Source organism: Pyrus communis, chromosome 13, assembly GCF_963583255.1.
Source record: "Pyrus communis chromosome 13, drPyrComm1.1, whole genome shotgun sequence".
Lineage (NCBI taxonomy): Eukaryota > Viridiplantae > Streptophyta > Magnoliopsida > Rosales > Rosaceae > Pyrus > Pyrus communis.
In genome coordinates this window covers 2,795,587-2,823,457 of record NC_084815.1, presented here as the reverse complement: position 1 = coordinate 2,823,457, position 27,871 = coordinate 2,795,587, and the positions used below count along the sequence as shown (strand labels likewise).

The 27,871-nt window shown below is 36.6% G+C and overlaps 2 protein-coding genes across 5 annotated transcripts; one reads left to right on the top strand and one right to left on the bottom strand.

Annotated features, from left to right (window-relative positions):
• Positions 1–7,774: 7,774 nt before the first annotated feature.
• On the bottom strand, positions 7,775–16,331 carry LOC137713764 (uncharacterized). Of its 4 annotated transcripts, XM_068453115.1 has the most exons (11): positions 16,175–16,331; positions 15,995–16,081; positions 15,839–15,904; positions 15,452–15,537; positions 15,282–15,358; positions 12,382–12,443; positions 11,176–11,248; positions 10,421–10,538; positions 10,137–10,294; positions 9,502–9,620; positions 7,775–8,095 (listed from the first exon to the last, which is right to left on the bottom strand). In XM_068453115.1, the coding sequence occupies exons 9-11, from the start codon at positions 10,219–10,221 to the stop codon at positions 7,982–7,984; spliced, it is 318 nt and encodes a 105-aa protein (XP_068309216.1). In that variant the 5' UTR covers positions 10,222–10,294; positions 10,421–10,538; positions 11,176–11,248; positions 12,382–12,443; positions 15,282–15,358; positions 15,452–15,537; positions 15,839–15,904; positions 15,995–16,081; positions 16,175–16,331; the 3' UTR covers positions 7,775–7,981. The 4 variants fall into 4 exon arrangements, with proteins under 4 accessions (XP_068309216.1, XP_068309215.1, XP_068309217.1 ...); XM_068453114.1 differs by having other exon boundaries at positions 10,137–10,538; positions 15,839–15,942; XM_068453116.1 differs by having other exon boundaries at positions 10,137–10,538; positions 16,182–16,320.
• Positions 16,332–20,665: 4,334 nt separating this feature from the next.
• LOC137713527 (exocyst complex component EXO70A1-like) lies at positions 20,666–27,009 on the top strand. Its single transcript, XM_068452837.1, has 11 exons — positions 20,666–20,975; positions 21,242–21,337; positions 21,447–21,652; positions 22,304–22,540; positions 23,315–23,453; positions 23,587–23,799; positions 24,611–24,816; positions 25,410–25,604; positions 25,693–25,792; positions 26,292–26,521; positions 26,614–27,009. Exons 1-11 carry the CDS (start codon positions 20,817–20,819, stop codon positions 26,729–26,731), a joined length of 1,899 nt encoding a protein of 632 aa, XP_068308938.1. The 5' UTR covers positions 20,666–20,816; the 3' UTR covers positions 26,732–27,009.
• The last annotated feature ends 862 nt before the right edge of the window (positions 27,010–27,871 follow it).

Genomic DNA, 27,871 nt, shown 5'->3' with positions numbered 1-27,871 from the left:
GATGTGGAACGAGTTGTTCCAGGGGGGTGAGGTGGAACGAAAATTCATCCAAAACTCGTCCCGTGGAACAACTCGTTCCACTTGTTTTAGGCGCACCAAACGTGGAACGGAACGCCTTGTCCCTGTCTGTTCCGTCCCGTCCCACGTACCAAACGGTACCTTAAGAACAGCAAGTTTACGTTGCACAGAATCTGCAGCAGTAAAACAAGTGATCTCCTTTTGCAGAATGTAAAATTCAAATCTGTTGCTAGATCTACGGTAGTTGGTAATCAAAAACCCTAATTGTCTAATTCCGATCAGAAAATTGAAACGGCAAATTTTATTCGAGGAGTTATAGGTTGTTGCTTGCGGTGGTTGTTGTTGCTGCATCGTCGTCTGTGGTACTAGACCACCGCAACACCTCCGTCGTCTTTAGCTCCCTCTTCCGCTAGACCACTGCAGGTGACGGAATCCGTCAAAATTTCGGCGTCAAATGAAGTCGTCGGACCCCAACGGGTCGATTAGTGTGTGCGGCATCCAGTGAGAGTCCAACTGAATAGCTGGAGAGAGTATGAGACAGAGTGCATAAGGGTAAAAACCGAAATCTGAGCGGTTAGTTAATGTAAACCGAAACATAACCGATTCTTCTGAGGTAAAACCGAAATAAAGAGAGGAGGACTGAGACAAAACCGAAACATAACCGATTTTTCTGAGGTAAAACCGAAAGAACAAGCGGATGACAGAGACAAAAACCGAAACCGGATAGGTTCCTATACGATAAAATCGAAACAAAAAGAGGTCAGAGACAAACCCGAAACAGAACCGATTCTTCTCAAGTTACAACCGAAAGAAAAAGGGAAGGACTGAGACAAACCGAAAACAAAACCGATTTTTCCAAAAGTAAAACCAAAAGAAAAAGGGGAGGACCAAGACAAAAACCGAAACCGGAAGATGAAAACCGAAACTCAACCGGTTACTAGAAACTGAAAGCGAACGACACTAAAGGTAGAAACCGAAACCGAAATTTGTTAGCTAAAAAACCGAACTAACCGATATTTCGAGGGAAAAACAAACGTGATAGAAGCAGTTGAAGAGGAAAAAACTGACAGTCTGAGACCATGTTAAAGGTAAAAACCGAACCCATTTTTTGAAAGTACAAATGAAATCGAAACTGTTTAAGCCTCGGTGAGGAACAAGTGGAGAGGCTTGGAGCTCTGGTGTGGCTGAGCGGCCGCGAACAGGGCTTCGAGGAGGCGGATGGCGCCAAGCCTTATGTCCCCGAAAAGGCGGCCGGCGTGAGAAAGCCGCTCCATCACCTGCGACACCTGTTTTGGCGGCGCTTCTACAGTAGTGGACCCGCAAAGGGATGCTGCGGTGGCGTGGAGTTGTGCGTTGTTGCTTGCGGTTGCTGTTGCTGCACCGTCGTCTATTGGACTAAGAAGCCTACAAGCCTAGAAGGTAGCAACTGAAATAGGATCGGTTCTTTGAGTTAAAAACCGAAATGGTATCCCTCTTTGAAGGGTAAAACCGAAGCCGAACCGATTCGTTTAAATAAAAACCGAAGTTGCACCGGTTTTCATAAGGTAAAAGGGCATTTGTACCCGTTGTCTTAAGCTTTAAAACCGAAACAACGCCTGTTGTTTTAAGGCAGAAAACCGAAATCGAACCGATTATTTTAACAACAAAACCGAATTGCAGGTAAACGAAAACCGAACGGATTGATGGGAGTGACAGAGACAGATCGAGAGTAAAAGCCGAAACCGAACATTTTGAAGGCAAAAACCAGAACTGAAAAGGCTGAGTAGGCGGGAAGAGATTGCTCTAGCTGGTTCAGCATAGCCATAATCATTGGTCCGGCTCGACGGAAGAGCAATTACAATCTCCCGAAACAAAAAGGGGAGGACTGAGACAAAACCGAAACCGATGGGTTCCTATATAGGTAAAAAACCGAAATAAAGGGTAGGACTGAGGCAAAACCAATACAGAACCGATTATTCTGAAGGTAAAACCGAAAGAAAAAGGGGAGGTCTGAGACAAAACCGAAGCAGAACCGTTTCTTCTGAAGGTAAAACCGAAACCAGATCAGTTTCCTGGGAGTAAAAACCGAAATCGAGCGTGTTCATTGAAGGTAAAAACCGAAACCAAACCGGTTTAAGGGGAGGAATTGAGACACATATAGGGTAAAAACCGAAACGGGATCGGTTACGGAACACACCGAAACCGAAATCGAAATCGACGGCGTAGAGTTGTGCGTCGGTGCTTGCGGTGGTGGTTGAAATAATCAAACATCGTAGTGAACTAGTTTCTTAATGAGTGCTGAATAGTGGTTGCTACCTATGAGCAGCAATTGTTCTTCCCGAGCAGAGTGTGGCATCAGAGCAGCAATTGTTCTTATGTTTTGGTCATTAACTACGAACTGTTACATGGTTTGTTATTTTCCTATGCTTTATTCTAATGGAATGGACTTTGGGCATTTTCTGGTAGTTATGTACCTGTCACAAAGATTGGGAGTTACATCATCATCTTTTGAGACTCCACACTGTCTCCTAGATGATATTGGAAATTTACGACTGACTTTTGCTACTTTGTGGTCTTGTGTTATGGATTGAGGCCTTATTCAACAACATTCTTTTTCTCCAAGACTCTGCTCTTTCTGTGATTCTTGGTCTCTTCTCTTGATGGTTACTTGTCGTCTTCTTTCTTTCTTACTTTTTCCCACTTTTTCCCACTACGCATGTTATTCCTATATGCCGATATTCTTAATTGAATCTTTATCCCTGGTGGGTGCGTGAGCTTGTTTGTTTCGTTGCCTTTATATTTTTCCACTGCTTTATTTCCTATCAATCATTGAGGGTTCAGTCCTTTGTGCATGTATATGTTATGTCCCTATCTTTATGTGATTAATATTTTTGTTTTGGATGCTAATGAGTCTAAATTTTGGATGAACTCGAATCTTTCAGTGTTACCGCTCTCTTTTGTGTTTAAGGAGAACTTTTAAGGTTGTTTTAACAATTGCTTGATTGACAGATTCTTCAAAGCTTTGAGGATATTCTGCGGAGGAACCAGTTTTTTTTAGAGGACAAGGGCAAGCTCAAGACTGCTCTTGCCCGCTTGGAGCTATGCTTGTCGCTTTTGCCATGTAACTAGAGAGATGTTGGCTCATGGGAAATGGTATTTTTAAGTTTTCTTAAAATCGGGAAGACTACTAACTGGTTTGCATGCTGCTGCTAATTTTGTTATGTTGTTATTATAATCATCAATATCTTATTGGGGCCATAAAGTTTAAGCCGTACATAAGTCTTCAATCTACATCTGCAGACAAAGAAACGATATTATTTCTCCATCACAGGAAAAGTTTTCAAATCTCCCCTCCTTATCTCCTTTTTAAAACATCGTTATGAATTTGATGAAGAGATGAAAAGATGATCTGTGATAACATTTATCGCAATTTAATAAAAATAAATTGATGTTGATAATTGGTGAATGGATCAATCAACAAATGATTGAAATCATTTTTTGGTGGAAATGTTTTTAGAACTAATTTTTAATAAAATTGTAAGTAAATTCTCAAAAAGCACTTAAATGCTTCCTGGAAGAACCATATAACTGGTACTTCTTGTATAAAGTACTTTAAGTGCTTTTGGAACCAAAAAACATTTTTTCTAAAAAACGCTTTCAATCATTTTAAAAGTACATCCAAGCAAGTCTGTAGACTAAATTCAAGGTTTTTTTTTTTTTAGCCAAAATGACTTTTAAAATGGACATAATTTCTCACTTTGGTTTCTGATACTTAAAATCGATAGGAATAGTTCTTGAGTTTGTCCAACGTCAATCATTTTGGTCATTCCGTGAGAAGTCTCCTTTAAATAAGACCAAAATTATTAAAAAATACTCTTAGATTTTGTTAAATCATTTTGGTATATTGTTTACTAATTTGAGGATATTCTTATTATTTTGGTCCTTATAGAAACATAGATGTTTAACAAATGGCCAAAATGATTGATAGTGGACAAACTCAGACCACTGTTACCAAAGTGAAGAGTTATATCAATCTTCGAACTATTTTGAATAAAATGCCTAAAATCAATAATAACTTACAAAATTTAAGGAAAACTAATGGAAAAAAAATGCTTGAAAACTTTGAGTTTTAACGATAAGGACAAAATAAATGGTAAAGTGAATAGTACTATGATTGATTTTTTTAGTGTAAAAAGTGGTTTTTCGTTAAAATGAACGGTATTGAGAACTTTTCATTAAAATTTTCTAAAATTTAGTCAATTTATTTTTTTGGCGCAACTAACTTAATTTTGAAGAAGGAAAAATGGGCTTAACAAAGTCCAACTCAGAATCTCTTTTGACCCAATAAAAATCAAAACTTTGAGTTGGACTGCAGCCCAAGACCAAGAATCACCCGCCGCACATGAAAAAGAAAAAGTGAGAAAATTGAGCGAGGGAGAGAAAAGTGAGGAGAACCCCGAACCGAACCCGACAATTTGCAAATCAGAAAGTGCCCGACTTTATTCGATTTCCCGAGTCGATACCCGAAAAGAAATGTTGGGTTGTATCAAACGACTGAAGCTATCACTTTCATTTGATTTTATTTGGGAAATTTCGGAAGCTGCGAGATGGGTTTGGAAGATGGGAACTCAGAGAACGCGCGAAGCTGGGCGAGGTTTCTGGCCACGTGTCTCGTCGGTGGGGTGGTGGTGGCGGTGGGGGTCGGCGTCGGGGTGTCGCTTCTGGGTTCACAAGAACGCGGCGGACCTCATCTTCCTCTGGGACTTCGATGGCGGAGGAAGAAGAACAGACCCGTGCGGGTTTATATGGACGGCTGCTTCGACATGATGCACTACGGCCACTGCAACGCCCTCACAGGAAAAGTTTCTGCATGGGATTTGTCCTCGAACGCTCTCAACTGGCATTCTCTCAACCAACATCGGCAGGAAAGGCATTGGCGTCCAATTATATTGGTGGGGGTGAATATTTTCTGGTGTACAAAACCAACCACATTGTCCCATGAGTCACAGATATCTGTGACTGTGTCCATGTGTACCATGAGTTTCATTTCTTTGACAACAATCTTGACATGTCTGTTAAATTATAAAAGCTTGAAATAAAACTTATTTCCAATTTTTCAATCTGATTTTGGAAGTGATTTTCGTGCTCGTCCTCATTCCAATGATGCTCTCCTTTTGGCCCCCGTCTATGCAAACACTAGGTAAGACGGTTTGTTTACAACACGATATTGTAAACTATTCTTGTTTACGAGTAGGAGATTCGAACTCAGGTGCAGACTGAGTTTGTGCCTTAATTATAAAAAAAACATGTACATCAGTAATTCCGTAATTTTATATGATCAAATACAACTAGAAATATATGGAAACCCAAAAAGTCAATTAAGGTCCTTTTCAAGTTTACAGAGGAATTAAAAGGGAGCGAATATCACACATTTCTTGTGTACTGTACGTCTACAAAAAGAGATCTGTTCAAAGGTCAAACAACTTCGTAGCTAATTGTGGGTTATAAATGCAGCGTGTTTGTGTCATTGTACCTGAGTTCGAAAACATCGAATCTATACTTTTAGCGATAGTGGTGCAATTGAAGGAGTGGTTTTTCAATGCGACCGATATACAGGGTAGTACATCATGTGTCATTAAAAAAATAGTGAGATATGTGTGCTAAAATGTCAATAACTTAAAAAATAAAAATTTTCACCATTCCTATCATTTATGTTCCTGTCACAACTAAAAATTTCTCAAAATGAAAAGGAGGAGGGCGGTTGGTACTACAGTTGACTCTTGACTAGTCAAGTTCAAAATTCTTCCTAGTTCCTACGTTGTAACTAATGAAAATCTGAAAAACAGACAACAATAAATTCGTGTCAACATCAAAAACAGAATTCCCTAGATACCCCTACCTCCTTACCCTATTTACCACCACCCCAACACACACATGTGTATATATATCCCCCTTCTCTCGTTCGTTTGTACCCCTCCACCAAACATCCCCAATTCGATTTCTGAATCTCTGACGAATTTAATCACCGGAAAATCTGATGTCATCTCGCCGGAGACGGGAGCGAGTAGAGATGATGGAGGCCGAAGGAGGTGTCTCGTTCCCTGTCGTCTTCTCCGACGGCGAGACCGAGACCGATATCGGCGACCTCGTCGTTTACCCAAAGCTTGATTTCCCACGGTTCCTGTCGGTTCTGAGCCACAAGATCGGAATCTTGCCGGGCCAGTTCACTGTTTTCTTATCCTCGCCGGAGACCCGTCAGCGAATCCCCATCACCGGCAAGGTCAACTTCAGCGCGATTTCTCGCGAGAAGAACTGCTGCTTCCTCGTGGAGCTCAAGCGGTCGAGGCGGCGGAAGAATCACAATTACCATGTCCACCACCACCAAGACTTCCAAGAAGACGAGCACCACAACACGGTGTCGTTTGGAGCTCAAAATCCGATCAACAAGAATCTCCATCCCGAGAATGTTATGCTCTTAAAACGCGGCATGGAGATCGAAAACGGAAACGCCGCCGGATTGATCATGCCTTTTGCGGGTCGGGTCGAGTACGAGAATGGGGCCAGGGAGCAGCAGTCTGGGAAAGAGAGGTACTTGACGGACATGGGGCTGGGACGGGCCGATGGGCTCGGGATTGGGCTGGGCCGCCGTAGTGGAGCGACGGCGTGCGAGGAGTGTTCGAGGGCGAACGAGATGGGGAGAGAAGTCGGGTTCCACTGGTGCGCTTACGACCCTGTGACTTTCGGGTTCAGGTCGCCGGCGGGTCCGATTTCCCGACCCGTTAAACGGTCCGACTAGAAAAGTCGCGGTCTTCTGGGTTTTTGATTGGTGATAGGGAGATTGATAGTATGCAGTTGGGTATACGATAAGGAAGGTATACCTGACTATGACATAATTTTAAGTGTGTATATTTTGTGTATATGGCCGCATGGAGTGCGGAAGTGTCAAAGGGACGATGTCGTTTTAGGAAATTGGAGGTGAGATTTTGGGGGGTAATGTAGCTGTTTAGACAGGGACAATGTTTCCTATTTTGATGTTTGGAAGAGGATTTGGGTTTGGTTTTGGTAATCCATGGATTGGATTAGTTTCCCATCCGATCACAATTTGAGCTGCTAGTGGTTAGTGGTTAGTCGTTTGTGGCATCGAGGAGGGGCTCCACGCTACCTAACCAGAATGGCTTTGTATGAATCCAGATATTTTTTTAATAAGAAACTAGAATTAGCAGCTAAAACCTCTTATACTCGCCTAATTTCAGATTTAGGGGTGTGCACACAATCGCATTTTACTTGTCACACACCTTTGATAATTTATGTTCGTTGATCTTTTTCAATTCATCCGATCCAACGATTAAAAATTAAAAAGATGTGTGAAAAATAAAATGGAATGTGTAAATATCACACCCCTAGATTTATTGTGTCACTATCAATTCACAGGTTTTTTTTTTTTTTTTTTAACGAAGGCTAACGAAAAGTTCAAAAAAACTTTAGTTTTAACAAAAAATGATAAATAAAAGTATAATGAATAATACAAGAGATGGGATTTTTCGTTAAAAATAAATAGTACCGAATTAAACCGCATTAAAAAATCAAGAAACCAAAAAACCGAGTTGAACCGCATTAAATAAAAAATTGGGTAAAAAACCAAGTTGACTAAAAAGAGACAAAACCGCATCATGCGAGAAAACGCAGCACTGATTTTGCATGATTTCCAAGTGTAATAGGAAAATCCAGTCAACTTGATCAGATAATATGCTATCTTTGGCATTACTCTCTTTCTACGTACTGAAAAAATATTTGATATTATTGCTACCAAAGATCAAAAATGTTTATCTGCGTCCCGTTTGTGTCTTCAAATTAATCATTTGAGTTTCCTGACAAAAATAAACAAAATTCTACAAGAAAATAATATTGTAAGCGCACATCTCTCGCCGATTGTAGGGAAAAAGTTGAGAGGGGCAGCAAAGACGAATACTGGACTGAATCTCAGTCATTCCACTTCATCTAAATCTCCAAATTGTTCTTTCCAGTTAACTGATGCTTCTTCTGGAGTTCGAAAAGTCCAGATGTGAGACTTGCCTTTCTCCCGAGTTTCCAAAATTTCCTGCATTAAAAAAAGTCCAGTTTGTAATTGCCTGAAACACATATATATCATCGATTGACAAGCGAGACTAAATTTCAGTCATATCCCTCGGTGGCAAATACATGTAAATTTCTTAAAAGAAAATTTTGCAGATCGCCAAGAAGCTTACTACATCCGGTTTCTTAAAAGAAAGTGTAAGGAAAACAAAAAAGGGGGATCTTCTTGAAGGTCGAATTATAAGTAGGGACAAGTCATGGAGAAAGAGAATAAATAGAATAGATGGCTCTTCCTACATTTGCACCATATACATGAATTTGCAATTACCACAGGCGGGGAAGGAACTAATTGGATCTGTGATAGTTTCCCATGACCCGATATAAGAAGCCACAACCCCTTCCCCACTGCTAAAACACCAACTGAAAGAACATGAACAAACTTCAAAGACTCAAGATACATCAGAATTCATAAGAGACAAATAGAAGGATGGCTCTTCCAAGTTGTCCACCCCAACAAACTTCTGCCAAAACTACACTGGGTGTGGTGCCAGACGGGGAAGTAAATGAAAATACAACTCTTGGGTAATTCGAAGGGAAATATTCCAAATAAGCCACAAAGCTCTTGCACTGCTGACAATCACTAAATGAAAGGGCAAGCAGAAAGCACCAACACTTCTCTAGGGGATCCAACACCAACACACTACTGCTATTTTTCAAAAGATTTTAAAACAATACATACAAATATGTTGCAAGTTTATGTGGGTAACCAATAAATTATGAAAGTGCAGAAAGCACTTAAAGTGCTTTTGGAACCCAAAAACATTTTCTCTAAAAGCGTTTCCGGTCATTTTAAAAACACATCCAAACGAGCCCTTAGTAATCCAATGTGTATGCTAGAAGTGTATTGTTTAGTTTTAGATAGTAACTTATGCAGATGGTAAGGCTTTATATGAGGATAGCAAACACCTAAAAAATCCTTGAAACTACAACCTGGGATGAATGTATAGCTACATGCCCGGAGATTTAGCAGCAGTTACCTACTAGTCAGATGATCAATTAAAACTACTATAGTGGCATTGGCATGAAGCCAGAATTGAAGGGAAAGAACAACTTATACAATAAAGTGAGACCAGTTTCAACAATATGTCCGTGTCTATGTTCTACTCCATTTTGTTGTTGTGAGTGCATGAGATTTTCCACGCAGGATGTCACACCATCAGTCCTAAGTATTTAGATTTTGGTAGACATCAACTTCTCAAAATAGGCCTTCAATTAAGGGAAACCCCAATAAAGCAATCTGATTTATAAGCCAAAGGAAAATATCGAAGTGCATGTTGTACAATTACCAATGGAAAGACACATATTAATTAAGTGGAACACATTAACGCACGAAAAAAAGATGGAAATATATAGTCAAACTCAAAATCAAACCTGCACTTCAGATGACCGCTTCGTCTTCAAAACCAAGCAATCAACCAGAGAAGTCCATTTCCCAGAACAGTTATCAAGTGACCCAAGTCTATAATACTGTTGCATCTGATGCACCGGAGCTGCCAAACACAGGTGCCCATCAGATTAAATGCAAGAGATAAAAATAAACAGACGCTACAAAACAACCCCACAATAGAATGAGTAATTTAGTAAACATCTAGAAGAACCAAAATGTTGATATCAGAAACAATTAGCAATAAGATTTAAAGATGTTTGAAGCTTCACTGACACAAAGAATCATCCACAAAATTTAATTGTCAAAAATAAAATAAAAAATAAACCCACCAAGAATTTGCTTTTATAAGCTTGTAAGACTATCAATGAAATTGCCAGAAATTACCAAACTTCATTTGTGGGCAGTAATTAAATTGGCAGTAAAAATTGAAATCGACCATATATAAAACATGTTATGAACAATTATGCAAAACCCATGTTTCTGTTGAATTAAAATTAAAGTTATAAGAGCTGAAAAGTACACAAATTTGAGGGAAAAACTGTAGCAAAAGCCAGCCGTACAATTGTGAAATTAATTCGACATAAATGAAAGAGGAAGAGAATGCGAAGGAGTAGCGTACAATAGCAAAACCAGAGGGCGTCGAAGCAGGTGGCGCACGACAATCGACGCTTTGGAGGGGAAGGTGTTTCTTCCATTGAAGACATAACTGGCTGTCTCGATTGAGGGATTACGAGGGCACGCTCAACTGATCCCCGACACTCACTTAAACAAGAAATCCTGGGAGAGAGAGAGGAGACTTGGTCGGCGTCTATGAATATACGGAGTTGTCGTTGGCGAGGTGGGCTGGTCGTGGGTTTGGGTGATTCGGTGGCTATCGGTAGAAGTGAAGAATTTGGCGTTTACCTTGGTATTTCTGAGTTATCAGTTTTAACTAGCAGTAGTGCCCGTGCAGTGCTGCTGCGTTGTTTCTTGCTGTTTTAGAATGTTAAATTGATACTCTACACTTTGTATCCAAAGAGATCTGCAACACAAAAGAAGAAAAAAAAAATTGGTAAAATTGTTTACCAAAAAGTTTGAAAGAGAAGACAAATGTTGTATACTTTGAGCACAAAATGGTTCAGCATTGCATATGAAAACCTCAAAAGTAGGGTGGGTCTAACACATATTAACAAAGCAGGTATGAAAATTTATGCACCATTTGACAAACCACATCAAGCAGCGTCCAAAGATTAGAAAAATATGTTAAACAGTAGGAATTGTATTTGATATGGATTAAAACGATCGAGTAATTGTGAGCGACTTACAACAAAATGAGGATGATTGAGGGAGGAGAATAATCAAATTCGATGACTTCAACTGTAACAAATGGAAGACCACCATTGAAATTATAAAACTATTATTCTTTTCCCTGATAGTTCTCATTTACACCTTTCCTGGAATTATACAACTAATGTTTTTTTTCCCTAATAATCCTCATTTGTAACTTGGACATATTAATTAGAGTAGTTAAAATTATCCATATGCCAAACAAACAAAGATAAAGAGCTCATTTTACAATAATATGAGTGTACCAACATCAACAAAAACACTATAAAACAATAGTGGACCATAATAGAGATTTCGCTTGCCAAAACAACAGAAAAAGAAAACAAACTTACAATAATTCAGTCTTCAATCCTGAGGTCCTACTGCTGAAAGAACCAAATCTTAATGCGAGGTTTCTGCAATTTCCTGAAAAATACAAATAAAAAATCAAAACCCTAATCAAAAAAGTAACTGAGCTGCGAGCTTTCTAAGAAACTCAGATGACAAAATCAACATGATATTAGATAATACATTGCACTGATTATAATGCTTCATTCTCACATTTAATACCAATAACAATGATTAAAATATGATATTGAGAAACATAATACAAAAATGAAATCTGATATTCAAATTGATTGGCCTATCTGATGTTTATTCGGTTCAAGTATCAATTCAAATATCAAATAGTGTTTCAAATATTAGAAAGAGGTCTGTTATGCAATCTGCGATTCAAATTTCTGAAATTGGCCTGCTTTCGCAGAAGTGCCCAAAATTCAGGAGTTGCTCAAGTTCATGTTTGAAAACCATTCTGTAATTGAAAATCCAAAACTCAGATTCCTTTCCAAGGTCTCAACAACACTACAACTGACCACAAAACCCAAAAAGCAGTTCAAGCCCCAACTTTGACCATTTTTCAGTTTCAATTCGCATATCATCACTAAATTAAACTATCCAAGTCAAAACATATTAAGAACATAGGTGTAAAGCAAAATCTAGATGTATTCCCAAATCAGTGTGAAAACAATGAAGCAATGATTACAAAAGGCTACACTAATTTTTTGGTAAACACATTGTATCAAAAGGTTAGATTTATTAACCAAATGTAAAAGGAGATGGTAGAGATCCCCGACATCTGTATCAAAAGGTTAAATTTATTAACCAAATTATTAGTACAATTCTTGCATCTTAATATGTATGTAAATATCTCCACCCTTATTTAGTGAAAGTGATGTTGGTGGTAGTGTTGTGGAGGGGACGAAGAACAAAGAAAAATCAAAACAGAAAAATACACAACTAATTCATCAATCAATACCTACTCCTTCATGCAAAAAAAGACAAATCACATCTCATTGTAAAAAAGAAAGAACCGACTTTATCAGAGTACAAAAGACATAAATACAAATACAACTTTAACACATGATGATATTTGATATAAATAAATCTTTAAAAGGTGATACAAATACCAGAACATATTTATATATATGTACAAATAGTTATCAACATGATTAACAAAAATTTGTAAATTCTAAAGTTTACGCTACTTGTCAGTCACTTACCCTTTTTTATTCCAATTTTAGCAAATCACTATGTAGCTTATATAAATTGTTGTGACAATAATCTGCAATAGATAACATAGTATAAATAAGACACACAAAACAACAGCATTGTAATAATCCATTTTTTTTATTTAAAGCAATAATTATCAATACGATTAATAAAAATTTATAATTTGTAAACTTAACAATACTTTAGTAAAGCTGGCTAACATTTTTTTTTCAATTTCAGCAAAAGCACTTTGTAGCTTATATAAATTGCTTTGATAATGATCTGCAAAGGAAAATGCAGCCACAAATGGGATACACAAAACAGAAATAGTACCATAATGATCTTTCTTTTTTTCGTTGAAAGCACTGCATAACTAGGAAAATAAATGAAAACTTAAATTAAACTATCAAGAACCAAATGATCTAACACATTTTAGTTCTTCTTAAACTATAACAATACAGAATATCTACCACAAATAGACTGTAAAGAGAACTATTAAAATCTCTTGACCCCAATAAGCATCCTTTACCTTACAAAAATTCTATGGATAAGTGACTTCTTTATACAACCTTGCTATTCTGAATACTTAATCTCACACTTTGTAACCAAATTATTACATGCTTTTAATGTTGCTTTCAAGTAACAGTAAAAACCAAGAAAAAAACTTGAAATGTCAAGATCCTTACGGTTTGTAAAAGATACAGAAAAAAATTAAAGGTCTTGGCACTTTAAAACAGATAACAAAGAGAAAACATTTGTCACTTGAGAACTCCCCTATTACTTCGGTTAAAGGTCTTCGTACAATAAGAAGAGATGAATCGGACTAAACATCAATAAGAAAATCTCAGGGGTCTTATTATTTTCAAAGCATCCATTAACTCAACTCATTTTAAAATATTTTTGAAATATGGTGTCATTCAATAACCCGTTAAACAGAACATAGGAATGTTGTTGGGTTTAGTGTATATTTCTTTGAATTGTTAGGTATTTGACAGTCCAAATATTTTTTTTTATACAGAATAAAAAAAAGATGAATGGGACTAAACATCAATAAGAAAATCTCAAGGGTCTTATTATTTTCAAAGCATCTATTACCTCAACTCATTTTAATTATTTTTGAAATATGGTGTCATTCAATAACCGGTTAAACAGAACATAGGAATGTTGTTGGGTTTAGTGTATATTTCTTTGAATTGTTAGGTATTTGACAGTCCAAATCTTTTCGTTATCTTAATTACAATTGCTAACCTCAGGAAAAATAATTTCATTAAAAAGAATAGATCAATACAGGAGCAAAGTTGCCCACAAATCTATCTAGAATATGCTAATCAACAAAGACTACAAAGCATAGCTAAGCAACAGAGATGGCAGCAGACCTAAAAAACCAAGTGTACATCGGAATTCTAATTATAAATATAGCCTGATAACGAACTCTATCCCAATGTATGATGCAGCATAAGCCTCTGGATGACGGTATGCATACATTTTCAAGATACGGACGTCCAAAGGGAAGCCCAAAAACAAACTCTCTCCCATACAACATAACTCATTAGATTCAGTCTGATATTATGAATTATCTAAATAACTAACTACAATGGATCTTTCAAAATTCCATGAGTTCTTTCTTTTTGTGTCCTCTGGCACAAACCCAAATTATCTTTATAGTCGATATTATATTCAAGCACCTTACTATAGAAATTAATGGAACCTTAAAACTAAGCTTACAAAGTTTTCTATTTGACCTGATTAGACATATATATGTTTACATGTGAGTTGCAGGGACTTGGAAGTTTCCTGATTCTACAAATAGCTCTTCCAGATTTCGGGATTTTAGGAATTCCCATGGCGAGACTATCATTGAATTAGTTAGCACACAGACAAAAATAACTGGCGTACAGTACGTCCTGGTGTGCAGTTTGAACCCTCAATGACTGTCATATTAGATAAGGTCTACATCTGTGTATATGCCTCAGTTCATAAGATAGAAAGGGTTTTTATTGAGAAAGAGGACCATTATTATACATGATATCAGCAATAGAAAAATGGCACGTCCATTATATATTTGGTGACGAATGTGCAGGTCTATTCATACAGGTGGTGGGTGGCTGAGTTTTGTCCGATGTGTGACCGAAGTTAGTTATGTACAGATGTATGTGTGTATTCAAAGATGGATGGTTTCATGCACACACACGGCATAAACCTAGGAGGCCTTTGCCTGGTCCGGCAGGATGCTTTTATACCAAAAAAATTTATCCTCATGGAACATGTTTTCCATGAATTAGCAGTCTAATTTTATAACCAAAAACAAACATACAATAAAAATAGGAAAAAAAAATTGAACCAAAGGGTAATAAAGGCAAACCAAAATCTAGATCTCCACGAATTAACAACGAAAAAGTGGAGAAGCAAACAACGAACCTTTTTTCAGCAAAAGTTGGCGACAATGAATACAAAATCATTCGAAACCACAAAAGAAATACCAATCCAAAACTGGAACCAACGCTCGCATTTTTGCCCAAAAATTCCTAATCCATTTAAATCCAACAATCAACAATGCACATGACTCGACCTTGTTATTTTCGAACAATTACCAACACAGATGTCTCGACCCTGTTACTTTAACATGACGCACTATCTACGAATACAGCCCCACGGCTGCTGCAGGCACGCTGCAAAGGCCGGTCCTGAGTTTTTTGGTGCCCAGTGCGAAAGCTCAAAAATGTGCCCTTTTTTAATACGGAAACATATGTTTAAACAAAAATATTTAACGAGGATAATCATATGTATGTGTAAAAATATTCATCACTAATAGCATGCAAAATGGCTTCCAATTTCTGTCATGTATGTGTAAAATTTTATTCACATCAACCAAATTATGATCCAAAACAGATGGGTAATCACATATACAAACCTGCAAATGGCTTTTGACTTCATCATTAGTAAGCCCATCAACCTTCACTAACGCTCTAATTTGTTTTGGTGTAGCAGCTGCAAGAAAAAAAACCAATCAATAATGCATTAAACACACATCCAATTTGATATTCATCCAATCATATAAAATAGAGGTATTCATCAATTTACCCCTGAACTTGTAAGGATTGGCCAACACAAATCTCCCTGTGCAACATTTCCAGAAAAACGCTTTCAAACTCTTCACTGGTATCCATCTGCAAATCCACAAAGACAAGTAATTAATGTTTCATATCAATCACATTAAGCGCAAAGGTCCCAAACTGGTAGATTAACCCCCTTTTCTGTAAAGCTCAGAAACCCACAAACCTTTACTTTGGATTAAGTAAATTTAGTTTCATGCACTCATACAGAACCATTCAGACATAGACAACATATTAGCATTGAAATCAATATGGTCATTATTTCTAAATCCCAACTGAATGCTTCAACCCCATCATGTGAAACTCAATCACATGAACTCATAATATAATGAAAAAAAAATTATAGAAGACTCACCAAAGCAGCAAGCTCTGTTGCCAAACATTTCCTAGCTCTCTCAACATACTCACATGCTTCATCATACTGTGCCCGGAAACAACAGAAAACAAAATAGAATAGGTCTTTTAAACGCAAATACAGTGTATTAATGACTAACAGAACAGTAAAGTGTACCTTTCCTCTTCGAACTAACAGAAGAGCTCTAAAGAATGTTCCATTACTGCTTCCATCCCCACTAGCAGCAGTGTTCGGAACTTTCTCCTAAAAAATGGAAATTTTCCATGGAAAAATCAACAAAACAAAAAAGTAAAACCCAAACACAAAATCAAAGATCTACAGAGAGCAAGGTCGAACCTGGAACCTGGAAATGCAGAGCTTTGAGTTCCACTCCGTGGGGAAGAGAAAACAGAGGCTACGGGAGAGGATGAGGAGGAAGGTTGCGAGAGAACTGGGAGAAACAAGGCAGCGGCAGAGAAGATGGAAAGAAAGATAGAATTTTAGGGTTTGTTTTATGATTTAGATGGTGTAAATATTAGAAAAGATAAGAGGCATTTTTGTTTTAAAATTGAGAAATTTTATTTAAACTTATTTAACATCTTTTTACATTTAACTTAAATTTTAAATATTAATTGTCTATTTTATCTTATTGCATAATTATTATTAAGTACAAAATGAAATTAATAATAAAAGTCAATTTTATTAATAAACCCAAATACTATAATTAAACCTTACGATCACTCTTTGTCTATCCTATGTTCATCCTGGCTAAAACCTTAATAGCTCTCATAGAGAAAAATAAGTTTTTGTTTTACTAATGGATGGTGATTTTGAAGTTTTGAATCCTCAAACCAATATACGACCCAATTTATGAATTTTTTGTTTGTTTGATTTAAATTTTTTAGAATGTAGAAGTTACTTTACTGTATTTTTTTTTTCAACAAATACAACAAAAGCATCTTACCTTCCGGCTAAAACAAACAACAACGAAAGCATATGTTTACTCCTCAGATTTTGTTGATAGCCTTTGGCTTAATCGCCATGACACACAAAAAAAAATAATTATGGAGCAGTTGCTGCCCCAAATTCCAGAATCGGTACTGAAATTCTAGGATTTCTTGCCTTCAAGTCCAACCCTAGTAGTCTGCAGAATATCCTACCAATCCTTCTTCCCATATGTTATATACATTAAACCTCCTTTTGAATTATTACGTATGATGAAAAAATATCAGGTGTGAAAGGACCCAGTAACCATGATTCCTTTGCATTATCTTGCTTAGTTGTTTCCTCCATACTAGGACTAAGAATATAAGTTATTTTCAAATTTGTAAGCCGAGTTGTGCTTACTGCTAATATCCACCATTGAATAACTAGAACCTGTGCTAAGGAAAGATATACAGAAGGTAATTTTTTCTTCAGCTCTATGTTGCTTTTATACTTTATTCATTTTCCCATACATCTTTAAATATTGTAAATTCTGCAGATATGGAATAGAGTACCGAAGCCCCAAGCCCATAAAATTACCCCCTTGAGCGAATTTTTTACTGTAAGATCTCTTATATTCTTCTCTCTGGTCATATTTGCTTTGTATAATATTCTTATTAGTCAAAGCCTATTGTCTCTGGTTCTTCATTTTTTGATATGAAGGTAGAAGTGGTTGCTTTGTCCAGTTACTGCCCACAAATGAAGTTTGGTAATTTTTGGCAATTTCACTATTAGTCTTACAAGCATATAAAAGCAAATTCTTGGTGGGTTTATTTTATTTTATTTTTTTGACAATTAAATTTTGTGGATGATTCTTTGTGTCAGTGAAGCTTCAAACATCTTTAAATCTTATTGCTAATTGTTTCTGATATCAACATTTTGTTTCTCTAGATGTTTGCTATATTACTCATTCTATTTTGGGGTTGTTTCGTAGCGTCTGTTTATTTTTATCTCTTGCACTCACAATCTAAATACTTAGGACTGATGGTGTGACATCCTGCGTAGAAAATCTCATGCACTCACAACAGCAAAATGGAGTTGGAGAACGTAGACACGGACATATTGTTGAAACTGGTCTCACTTTATTGTATAAGTTGTTCTTTCCCTTCAATTCTGGCTTCATGCCAATGCCAATATAGTAGTTTTAATTGATCATCTGACTAGTAGGTCATTGCTGCTAAATCTCCGTGCATGTAGCTATACATTCATCCCAGGTTGTAGTTTCAGGGATTTTTTAGGTGTTTGCTATCCTCATATAAAGCCTTACCATACGCATAAGTTACTATCTAAAACTAAACAATACACTTCTACCATACACATTGGATTATTAAGAGCTCGTTTGGATGTGCTTTTAAAATGACCGGAACCACTTTTAGAGAAAATGTTTTTGGGTTCCAAAAGCATTTTAAGTGCTTTCTACAAAAAACGCCAGTTATGTGCTTCTTCCATGAAGCACTTCAAGTACTTTTCCAGGATTTACTAACATTTTTACTAAGGATTGTTTCCAAAAATATTTTCACCAAAAACGCTTTTAGTCATTTTAAAAGCACATCCAAACTATTTTACTAAGAATTGTTTCCAAAAATATGTTTCCAAAAAGATTTTCACCATAATTCTCAATGGTTGCTAGAAATATTAAATGGCTCATTGAAATCCTAAAAGACTCATTGGAAAGTAAACAAAATTAGTAAGAGGGAGGTTAATGAGTTTTCTCATCAGTGCGTTGTGCATTAGCAATGCTGTGTTTCTTCCTTGTTGTCCTGATAAAAGAATTGCCCGTCCTTTCTTACCTTGTTATTCCTTTCCTTCACGCCTTTCGTCCTTAGAAGATCATTTCACTAAAGTTCACATTCTTGCTTGGTTGATTTCATGAAAAACTTAAAACCTTGGATTTGTTTCAAAAAAAGAAAGCCCTACACCTCATTGTTTCTTCATCGGTGTATACAGTACAGCTTTAATGGTGAATATTCGGATCACATCTTACATTTTTTCCATTGCGACTCAAATTTGGTGCATTGTGCTTCATTCCTTTGGGGTGGACAGGGTGATTCCGAGAAACTTTCACTCTTTGCTCTGCAATTTCTTTTTGGTTAATGGTTTTAACAAGATATGATCATCCTGTGAAACTGTGCTTTTTTGGCTTTTCTTTTTAGTGGTTTGATGGAGTATAAATAGGGAAACTTTTAGAATAAATAAGACACGGTGGCTTCACCTTAGGACAATCTTTTTTTTCTTCCTTGTGGGCTTGTAAGTCTAAAACATTGAATGATATTACCCTTAGTGTGATTCTTCTAGATTGTTCTTCTCTTTGATATTTGATCTCGGTTTGGGCTTGGGTGGGACTTGTTCATCTTATTTTGTACAGTCTCTTTATAAAGAATACCTTAAATTAAAAGACTCATTAAATAATAGGAGACTGATAGAAATTAAGTCCTTCTTAGACAAATGAATCAGCTCTTAACACTCCAAATTTCTGTCATAAAATATGCACCACATTTCAGTCTTAACACTCCAATTTCTTTTCTAAGAGAAAGACAAATTTGCCTTTAATCTGGTTGGCAGTTTTGCAAAAAAGAAGAAGAGAGAACTACCGTACGTTAACTGAATTGACAGGAAGTCATGAGTTCAATTCAATTGCTTCTGATCTGGTTGGTAGTTTTGCACCATGTGGAGGTTTGTTCTAAAGTTTTTATCCCACATTGGCGGTTCTCATCCTCATCCTGCAAAACTTTTTCGTTTTGAGGCTCATCTCTTTATCAAGTGGTTTTCAATTTTGTCTATCATTTTTACGATATTGTCCATATTATATGTATTTTATGTTTTTATCTAGTAGTTATAAACAAAGGCCATTTTAGAGTTAATATAAATGTTTAATCATAAGGGATTCTCCCTCAATAATATAGATTATTGGCTGGTTCCGTGGGGTACCCAAGAAAAATCGCTACTCTTATTTATTTATTTTTAAATTTTTATAATGAAATTGTATATATATAATTCTATCTAAGTCTAAGTGGTTTAAAATTGTGAACTTGTTATATATGTGTTATCCTAGAATACTCATCATTATGGTTATATAGCATATATGCTTAATGTGTTTTTAAATTTTGGACTTGTTGGATATTCTTTTTGCATTTTATCATTATTTTATTATCTTATTCATGGATTTCATACAAGTATAATTTTTTTTTTTAAGTGTCAATATGCACTTATTTACAAGATATACAAGAAATTTACCTAAATCCGCCTAGGCGCCCGCCTAGACCTCGACTAGCCACCTAGGCATTAGGTGCCAACTCGTCGCCCTGACTAGCGCCTAACATTTTTTAGAACCTTGTTCTTGTGATAAACTGTCTATTTGTTTTATACATATGAATGACAAAAAAAATCTCTAAGTAGAATATTTTTTTGCGTATAAGACCCTTGGATGATAATAAAGAGGATGAACGGTTCTGATTATAATATTCGGATGATAAATGTTTGTTAATCGTAACCTTTATACTACTAATTAATAAAGCATCCTATTAAAAAAAGGGTTTACTATCAAAAGTCTAACGTTAATGAATCATACAATGATGGTTAAAAAAGACTGAAATGCCTTTAAGTCTTCTCAATCTCCAAAAAATAGACAATCTTATTAAAGCCACCAAATGGTCCCTTTGTTTAGGAAAAAAGAAAAGAAAAGAAAAAGAAGGCAAATGTGAATGTAACGCAAAGGAGCGCAAAATTTACTAGGAAAGCCACGGCGGAACGATATTGGGACCCACATAATAGATCCCTTCACTGACAGTCTGACACGACGATCCTCTTTCTGCCTTATATAACCACTTTGGTGGCTTCCCTCCGCATTTCGACGACGGACGAGAAAAAAAACATGAACAACTTATTACGCAACCTTTCTCTCGTCAGATTTCTCCCTCACAACAAACCCGTGCTCTGAAATCTAATCTCGCATTTTCTCGCTTGCCAAACGGTCACTGAGAAAGTCAGAGAAAATCCGGCGGGAAAATTTTGAGAGATGGGGGTTCCGCAGGCAATGGAGGCCCTGGGAGCGAGAGCTTCGTCTATCAGAGACGCGCTGCACAAGAGCCAGACCATCACCGACAACATGGTCTCCATTCTCGGTTCCTTCGACCACCGCCTCTCCGCCCTCGAAACCGCCATGCGTCCCACTCAGGTCAATTACCTCCCTTTATCTCTCTCTCTCTCCCTCTCTGTTTGTTTCCCGAGAAACCTGAGGAAAATGTCACCTTCTTCATCGTGTTTCGGAGAATGTACCAGTTTCCAAACGCCGCGTTTCGTTTCGACCGGTGTAATTTGCCTTTCATTTGGTTTAATATGATGTGTATGTATGGAGCTGATGAGATCTTTAGGTTTAATTGACATAAATTTAGGATTTTGATTTGTCTTTGTTTGTGAATTGGTGGTAATTGTGGATGATAGATTAGGACACATTCGATTCGGAGGGCGCATGAGAACATTGATAAGACATTGAAGGCTGTAGAGGTTATATTGGGGCAATTCGACCTCACACGAAAGGTTAATCACCCTTTTTTCGCTTCGTTAATGTAATGCAATTAGTGATTTGTCCTTGTTTGTTGATACATTTGAAGAATTTGATTGGAAAAATGTGGCGGTGTTGGTTTAGGCAGAGGCTAAAATACTGAGAGGGCCACATGAGGATTTGGAAAGCTATTTGGAAGCAATTGATCAGCTGAGAAGCATCATTCACTTCTTCAGTAGCCACAAAAATGTTAGGAGCAGTGATGGGGTGCTTCACCATGCCAATAACTTGCTTTCAAAAGCCATCTCGAAGCTCGAAGATGAGTTTAGACAGCTGCTCACAAATTACAGGTTCGTTTTAACTACGGGAAAACATTTCCTGCTTTCAAACTATTGTCAGTCAACTGTTAAATGTGACATGCAAGCATTGAAATTTTGTTTACTATTTCCATTGTATCTCATTAAGCGTATTAAATTTTTGTTCTTTTGTTATTCTTTTTCCGTTTCGGTTGAGGGAGATACTCTGTAATGTTTGATCTGGAAGTAAAATTTTGTACAGAAACATTGTCTCAAATATATGAAAAAAGTGATTAAAACAATGAAAACGGTAGTTAGGAAGTTGAATTCACTAAGAATTTTACTTCACCTTTGTCAAGCCAAAAGGCATGATAAGAACAATGATTATGTAAGATTCTTGATAAGAACATGATTGTGTAAGATTCTTGGTGCCCTATTTTTGTTGATAAATATTGATGTTTTGCTTATCGAAGAATTCAAACGTTACAGAGGTTTTTTGTTTTTGTTGGTAAAATTCAATCTTTTAGTCATGGCCTTCCACCTCATAACAAACCTCAATGTTTCTTCGTGTTCCTCATTTCCTGTTTCTCTCGTGATGCCAAATTTCCTATTGTACCATGCCAATCCTATGATATAATATCAGGTCTGAAAAAATGAACTTTGAGATTATAGGCCCTCAAGTATGTTTTTTCTTTCGTATTTCAGCAAGCCTGTGGAGCCTGATCGTCTATTTGATTGTCTCCCCGACTCTCTACGGCCAGATCCAGCTGGACAGAAAAATGAAGCTAGTGGAAAGGGTTCTGACCACCCAAACAAAAGCTTAAAACCTGTCATTTACACACCACTAACCCTTATTCCCCCAAGGGTTCTGCCATTACTGCATGATTTAGCCCAACAAATGGTTCTAGCTGGCCATCAACAACAGCTATTTAGGACCTACAGGTGAATGCTTTATTTCTTTTGTGTGGTTTAACCTTATGTTGCACCATTGCTTACATTGTCAGTCATATGTGATAATTTCTGTTATTAACTTATTAGTTAAAGTATATCCTTGTTATTCATTAGGAAAAAAGAATATACTAGAAATTTTTTCTTCATAGAGTTCGTCTCGTCTTCTCTCCCTTGTCATCTAGATGATCTAAATGAGTTAGAAAGTACTTGCCTTTCTGTAAATTGGTTTTCTGACCGCTTGATTCTTACCAAACACCTGACTGAGATTGAGTTATTTTATTCGAATTATAATAAATAGTTAAAGAAATGATATACGTAATCATTTAATCAATGCAATGCAGCCTAAATTGCATCTAAGCCATGAATTCTTTGCCTGGTCATGTTTTGACCTTGATGGGATGGAACTAGTCCATTGTATTTCTTAGCAACACACAGGTTATTGGTTTTAGGATATATGATTTACATCATTTTTCTCTCAGAAAACTACCAAAAGAAGAAAATGGTGGAGGAGAATTTGCACTTGTTAGATTTTTTCTCTAAATAGTTTTGAAAAATAAATTTGTTTGGTCTTTTTCTTTGCTACATAAGATACCAAAGATGTAACGAAGGATATGACTATAGATAGGGAAAACTGGAAAAAAAGGATTCCGGTAGCCAACCCCGCTTATTTGAACTTAAGGCTTGGTTGAGGCAGTGCATGAATTCAAATCTTTCTTTGTTTCACATATTATTCATACACTGACAAAGATGGTCCTTATCTATCAGGGACACTCGTGGTTCTGTTTTGGAGCAGAGCTTGAGGAAACTAGGCGTGGAGAGACTTAGTAAAGATGATGTTCAGAAAATGCAGTGGGAGGTTCTAGAGGCTAAGATTGGGAATTGGATACATTATATGCGGATAGCTGTAAGGATTAGTGAGTTTTAGCTGAATTGATTGTAAATGGCTTGTTTGTTAGTTGCTGTTGCTTTTTTCATCTCCGGTTTTATTATTATTATCTTCTTTATTTATTTCCCAAATGCTATACCGTTTAAAACAGGTGAAACTGCTGTTTACTGGTGAAAAGAAAATCTGCGATCAAATATTTGAAGGTGCTGAGTCACTTAAGGATCCATGTTTCGCTGAAGTTACTGCAAACAGTGTGGCTGTGCTCCTCAGTTTTGGGGAGGCTATTGCCAGAAGCAAGAGGTCACCTGAAAAGTTATTTGTTCTTTTAGACATGTATGAGATAATGAGAGAACTTCAGTCAGAGGTATTGAAATTTTAGTTATTGCATAAAATAGACCATGTATGATTACAAATTTGTGAAATTGTTGTTTACTTAATTAAACATTTTGAGAGTTTCTTCCAGCATATTGTGGGGGATAATTTATAGGGATTCATGGAAGAAATTTATATCCTATTCGATATGGACATATGGCAATCAATTTTTTGAATGGATAACACACATACTCACACACTCACAGTCAATAGTTTGTGCACAAAATTGTTTTGGTTAAAGCACTTAAACCAACTTGCATAAAATGTTTCTGAAGTCCATCCGTTGCTTGCTAATTTTGGACAAAACATTCAGTATTTCACTTTCCACGGTAATAGTTCCGGTGTTCAGTAGCACATAATGCATACTGTAGTTCTGGCTTCGATATGAATGTGAAAATGATGCTATGTTGCTGATATAAATCCTTGCTAAGACCTTAGTTTTGGTTTCTTAAATCACGGCAGAAATGTGTAAGTTTGAATGAGACCTGACAACACCTTAGAACTCATCAATAAGTAGCATTATAATTCACAAAGTCATATCTTTAATTCTGTAAGATGATCACTGGAGTAACTTGAAGGCCATAAGGTAGAAAAATAGTAACATGGGGGTAAGTGTAATAATGTCAAACAGAGTTTTCATAGACATTTACGTTGCAAGGAAACTAGAATTCTTGAAGAACGTTGAAGGTCAAAATGTTAGTTTAGTTATCGTTTTTATCTTTATATGTTCATCAAATGTTAGTTTAATACTTTTAAGAAGATGATAAATGGTTTAAAATATAATTCTTAGATCTTAATTTCAGATTGAATTCCTTTTTGGAAGTAAAGCTTGCATGGAAATGCGGGAATCTGCATTAAGTTTGACAAAGCGTCTAGCTCAAACAGCGCAGGAAACTTTTGGTGATTTTGAAGAAGCTGTTGAAAAGGATGCCACCAAAACTGCTGTTCTTGATGGAACCGTCCATCCTTTGACAAGCTATGTGATAAACTATGTAAAGTTTCTCTTTGAGTAAGTAGTTATTCCTGTGCTTTCTGCTTCATGCTATTTCGTTCCCTGTCTGAGGTGATTGCAAATATAGTAACTTTCAAGTATTCGTGATTACCGATGCCTTTGGGGGCGATCTGATATACTGTATCATATTTTTGCCCCAATAGCTTTTGGTAAATTCTCTGCTTTGTTGAATTGTTAGTTACTTGGATTGTTTGTTTCCATGTTGGCTGGTTATGAGGGTAATATTTAATTTATTAGTAAACCAGAAAAAACTTCCCGACAACTATTTTGATGTTACAAACTAAGTTGGCTTTAAGAGCCCTTCATACATCCACTTGTCATGCGCTAATTGATTCTTAGTTGTGAAATCATTTTGACGTTACAAACTAAGTTGGTTTTTTCTCTCAAGTTTTGAGTTTGAAGTGTGATGTCATCAAGGGCTTATATGTGAAAGCCTTTAATTTATCTAGATCTCTATCAGCTAAGTTATTTTCCTTTTTGTATTTCTTCTTTTCCCCCAATTGCAAGTTTGGTTTTCTTTCTATTTTTCTGGGCCTTTTTTAACAGTAACCGTGCAAACATCACCATATGACTGTTTTTGATGTTTGCAGTTATCAATCCACACTGAAGCAACTTTTTCAAGAGTTTGATGGTGAACCGGAATCTCAGTTAACAAATGTTACTACAAGGATTATGCAGGCTCTTCAGAACAACCTGGATGGAAAATCTAAGCAGTATAAAGATCCTGCACTCACTCAATTATTTCTTATGAACAACATTCACTATATAGTGAGATCTGTGCGGAGGTTTGTTTTACAGTAATCCTGCTCTTTAAAAGATACTGATCCTATCTGCATGCTAATACTGTATTAGCTGATAAGAAATTATATACAGGTCAGAAGCAAAGGATTTGTTGGGGGATGACTGGGTGCAGATACACCGAAGGATCGTACAGCAGCATGCAAATCAGTACAAGAGGGTTTCTTGGGCAAAGGTTTTGATTCTTTGATCATACTATTTCTCCACCATATTCTTTCTGTTTTCTTCTAGTGCTGCCTTGTTCCCTTGTTCTGAATTCTTGTTAGATATTGACCACTAGGGATTTGTTTGTGCTGGTCATGTTTTCCTTTTATCCATAGCCCTAATTTACCCTTTTATTTCAAAATTTCAGTATATCCATTTCGATATTTTCCTTAGGACACTTGATCACGTGGCCTTGATCCACTCCCCCATCCTCTTGGTCTCGACTATTTTTTAATCTGTCTATTCTTAATACATTATAGATGATTATGGTATTCATATGTTTCGAATATACCATTAGAAGGTGTTGAAGTATGGCAACATCTTTATCATCTATAACAGGAGTAAATGGGCTCAATATTTCAATAATTTATATCTAAAATTATAATGCACGAATTCTTCCCTCTACTGGGGACATTAGCTGAAATCATTCTCATCTGCTCCGGTGTTTTTATTTTATGTTTGTGGTGCAGATTCTGCAGTGTCTTACCGTTCAGAGCGGAAATCCATCAGGTGGTGATAGCAGTTCACTTTCAAGAGCAATGGTGAAAGATCGATTCAAGACTTTCAACGTGCAATTTGAGGAGCTTCATCAAAGGCAATCCCAGTGGACAGTTCCTGACAGCGAATTGCGAGAGTCTTTAAGGCTAGCTGTTGCTGAAGTCCTCTTGCCTGCCTACAGATCATTCATCAAACGTTTTGGGTATGTTTTCTCATATTTTCAAACATTTCCCTTGAAAATGATTCATAATTTTTGCATTTCTTTCATCACCATTAGCATGCATTGTGTTGCAGGCCTATGATCGAGAATGGAAAAAACCCGGGGAAGTATATAAAGCTTCGCCCTGAGACCATTGAGTCGATGCTGAATGAATTTTTCGAGAGCAAGACGTGGGGAGAACAGAAGCGATAGATAGTTGACGTGCCTGTTTTGAGAACTAGGGACTTAGCTTTCAATGGTATTCTTTGTACAATTAAGATGAGGTTTACTAATAAGCCATGTTATATGCCTCATGTAAAGCTTTCAATTATTCGTTCAAGTTCTTTTACCTTTTGTTGTTCAGCTACCAAATGAGAGATATGTGAAACTATTCGTTTCCGCGAAAATATTAAAAAACATACGAGATAATTGTTATTAGCACTTCTAAATAGTTATATTGCACTTTTTAAAATGAGAAAATTGTGTCATGAATTGGATACTGGTTCATTTTTGATTTTTTTTTTTGCCTTGTTAAGGACTTTATTATTTTCTTAGTGCATACCAAATAATAAGAAACTGAATACGACTTGACCTTACTTTTATCTACAATTCTTATTCAAGTCTTGGTTCTGAAATAAACGTTAAACTGGTAAAAGAGCAAAAGAAATGGAAAGGGAAGGGTACGACTGCTTAGAGATTGAATGATTAAAGACTTACAGAGTATTAAAAGTGAAATCGGGCAAGTTAGAGCATAATCGGACGAGTTCATACGCTTTATCGGCCAAAGTTATGGAAACATTCCTTAACAGAGATGGTACAAATCTGACCATCTTTTCACCTAGAATCGATACCATAAAGGGACAAGGATCCTTGTCGGATCTTTTTCCTAGAGATTCTAAGAATTTCGTGATGGTGACCGTTCATTGTCCATCATGCAATCAGAAATCATTTCAAAATTTAAAATTTAAAATTAAATATAAATATAAATAGTACCTAACGAAAATTGACCACACGATGTACAATAAACGGTCATGATCGCGGGATCTTTGGATCCTTTTCCATAATAAAGGACTTGTATCAGAGCTATAAACACAAGGGAAGTAATTGTAGATGGGGTGTGATATCCACATACCTCTTTTTACTTTTCCCACACATTTTTTGGTCTTGTATCAGAGCTATAAACACAAGGGAAGTAATTGTAGAAGAGGTGTGATATCCACACACCCTTTTTATTTTTCCCACACCTTTTTAGTTTTTGGCCGTCAAATCATATGAATTGAAGAAGATTAACAAACAGAAATTAACAAGAGCGTGTGAGAAGTAAAAAATGATGTGTGGATAGCACACCCCATT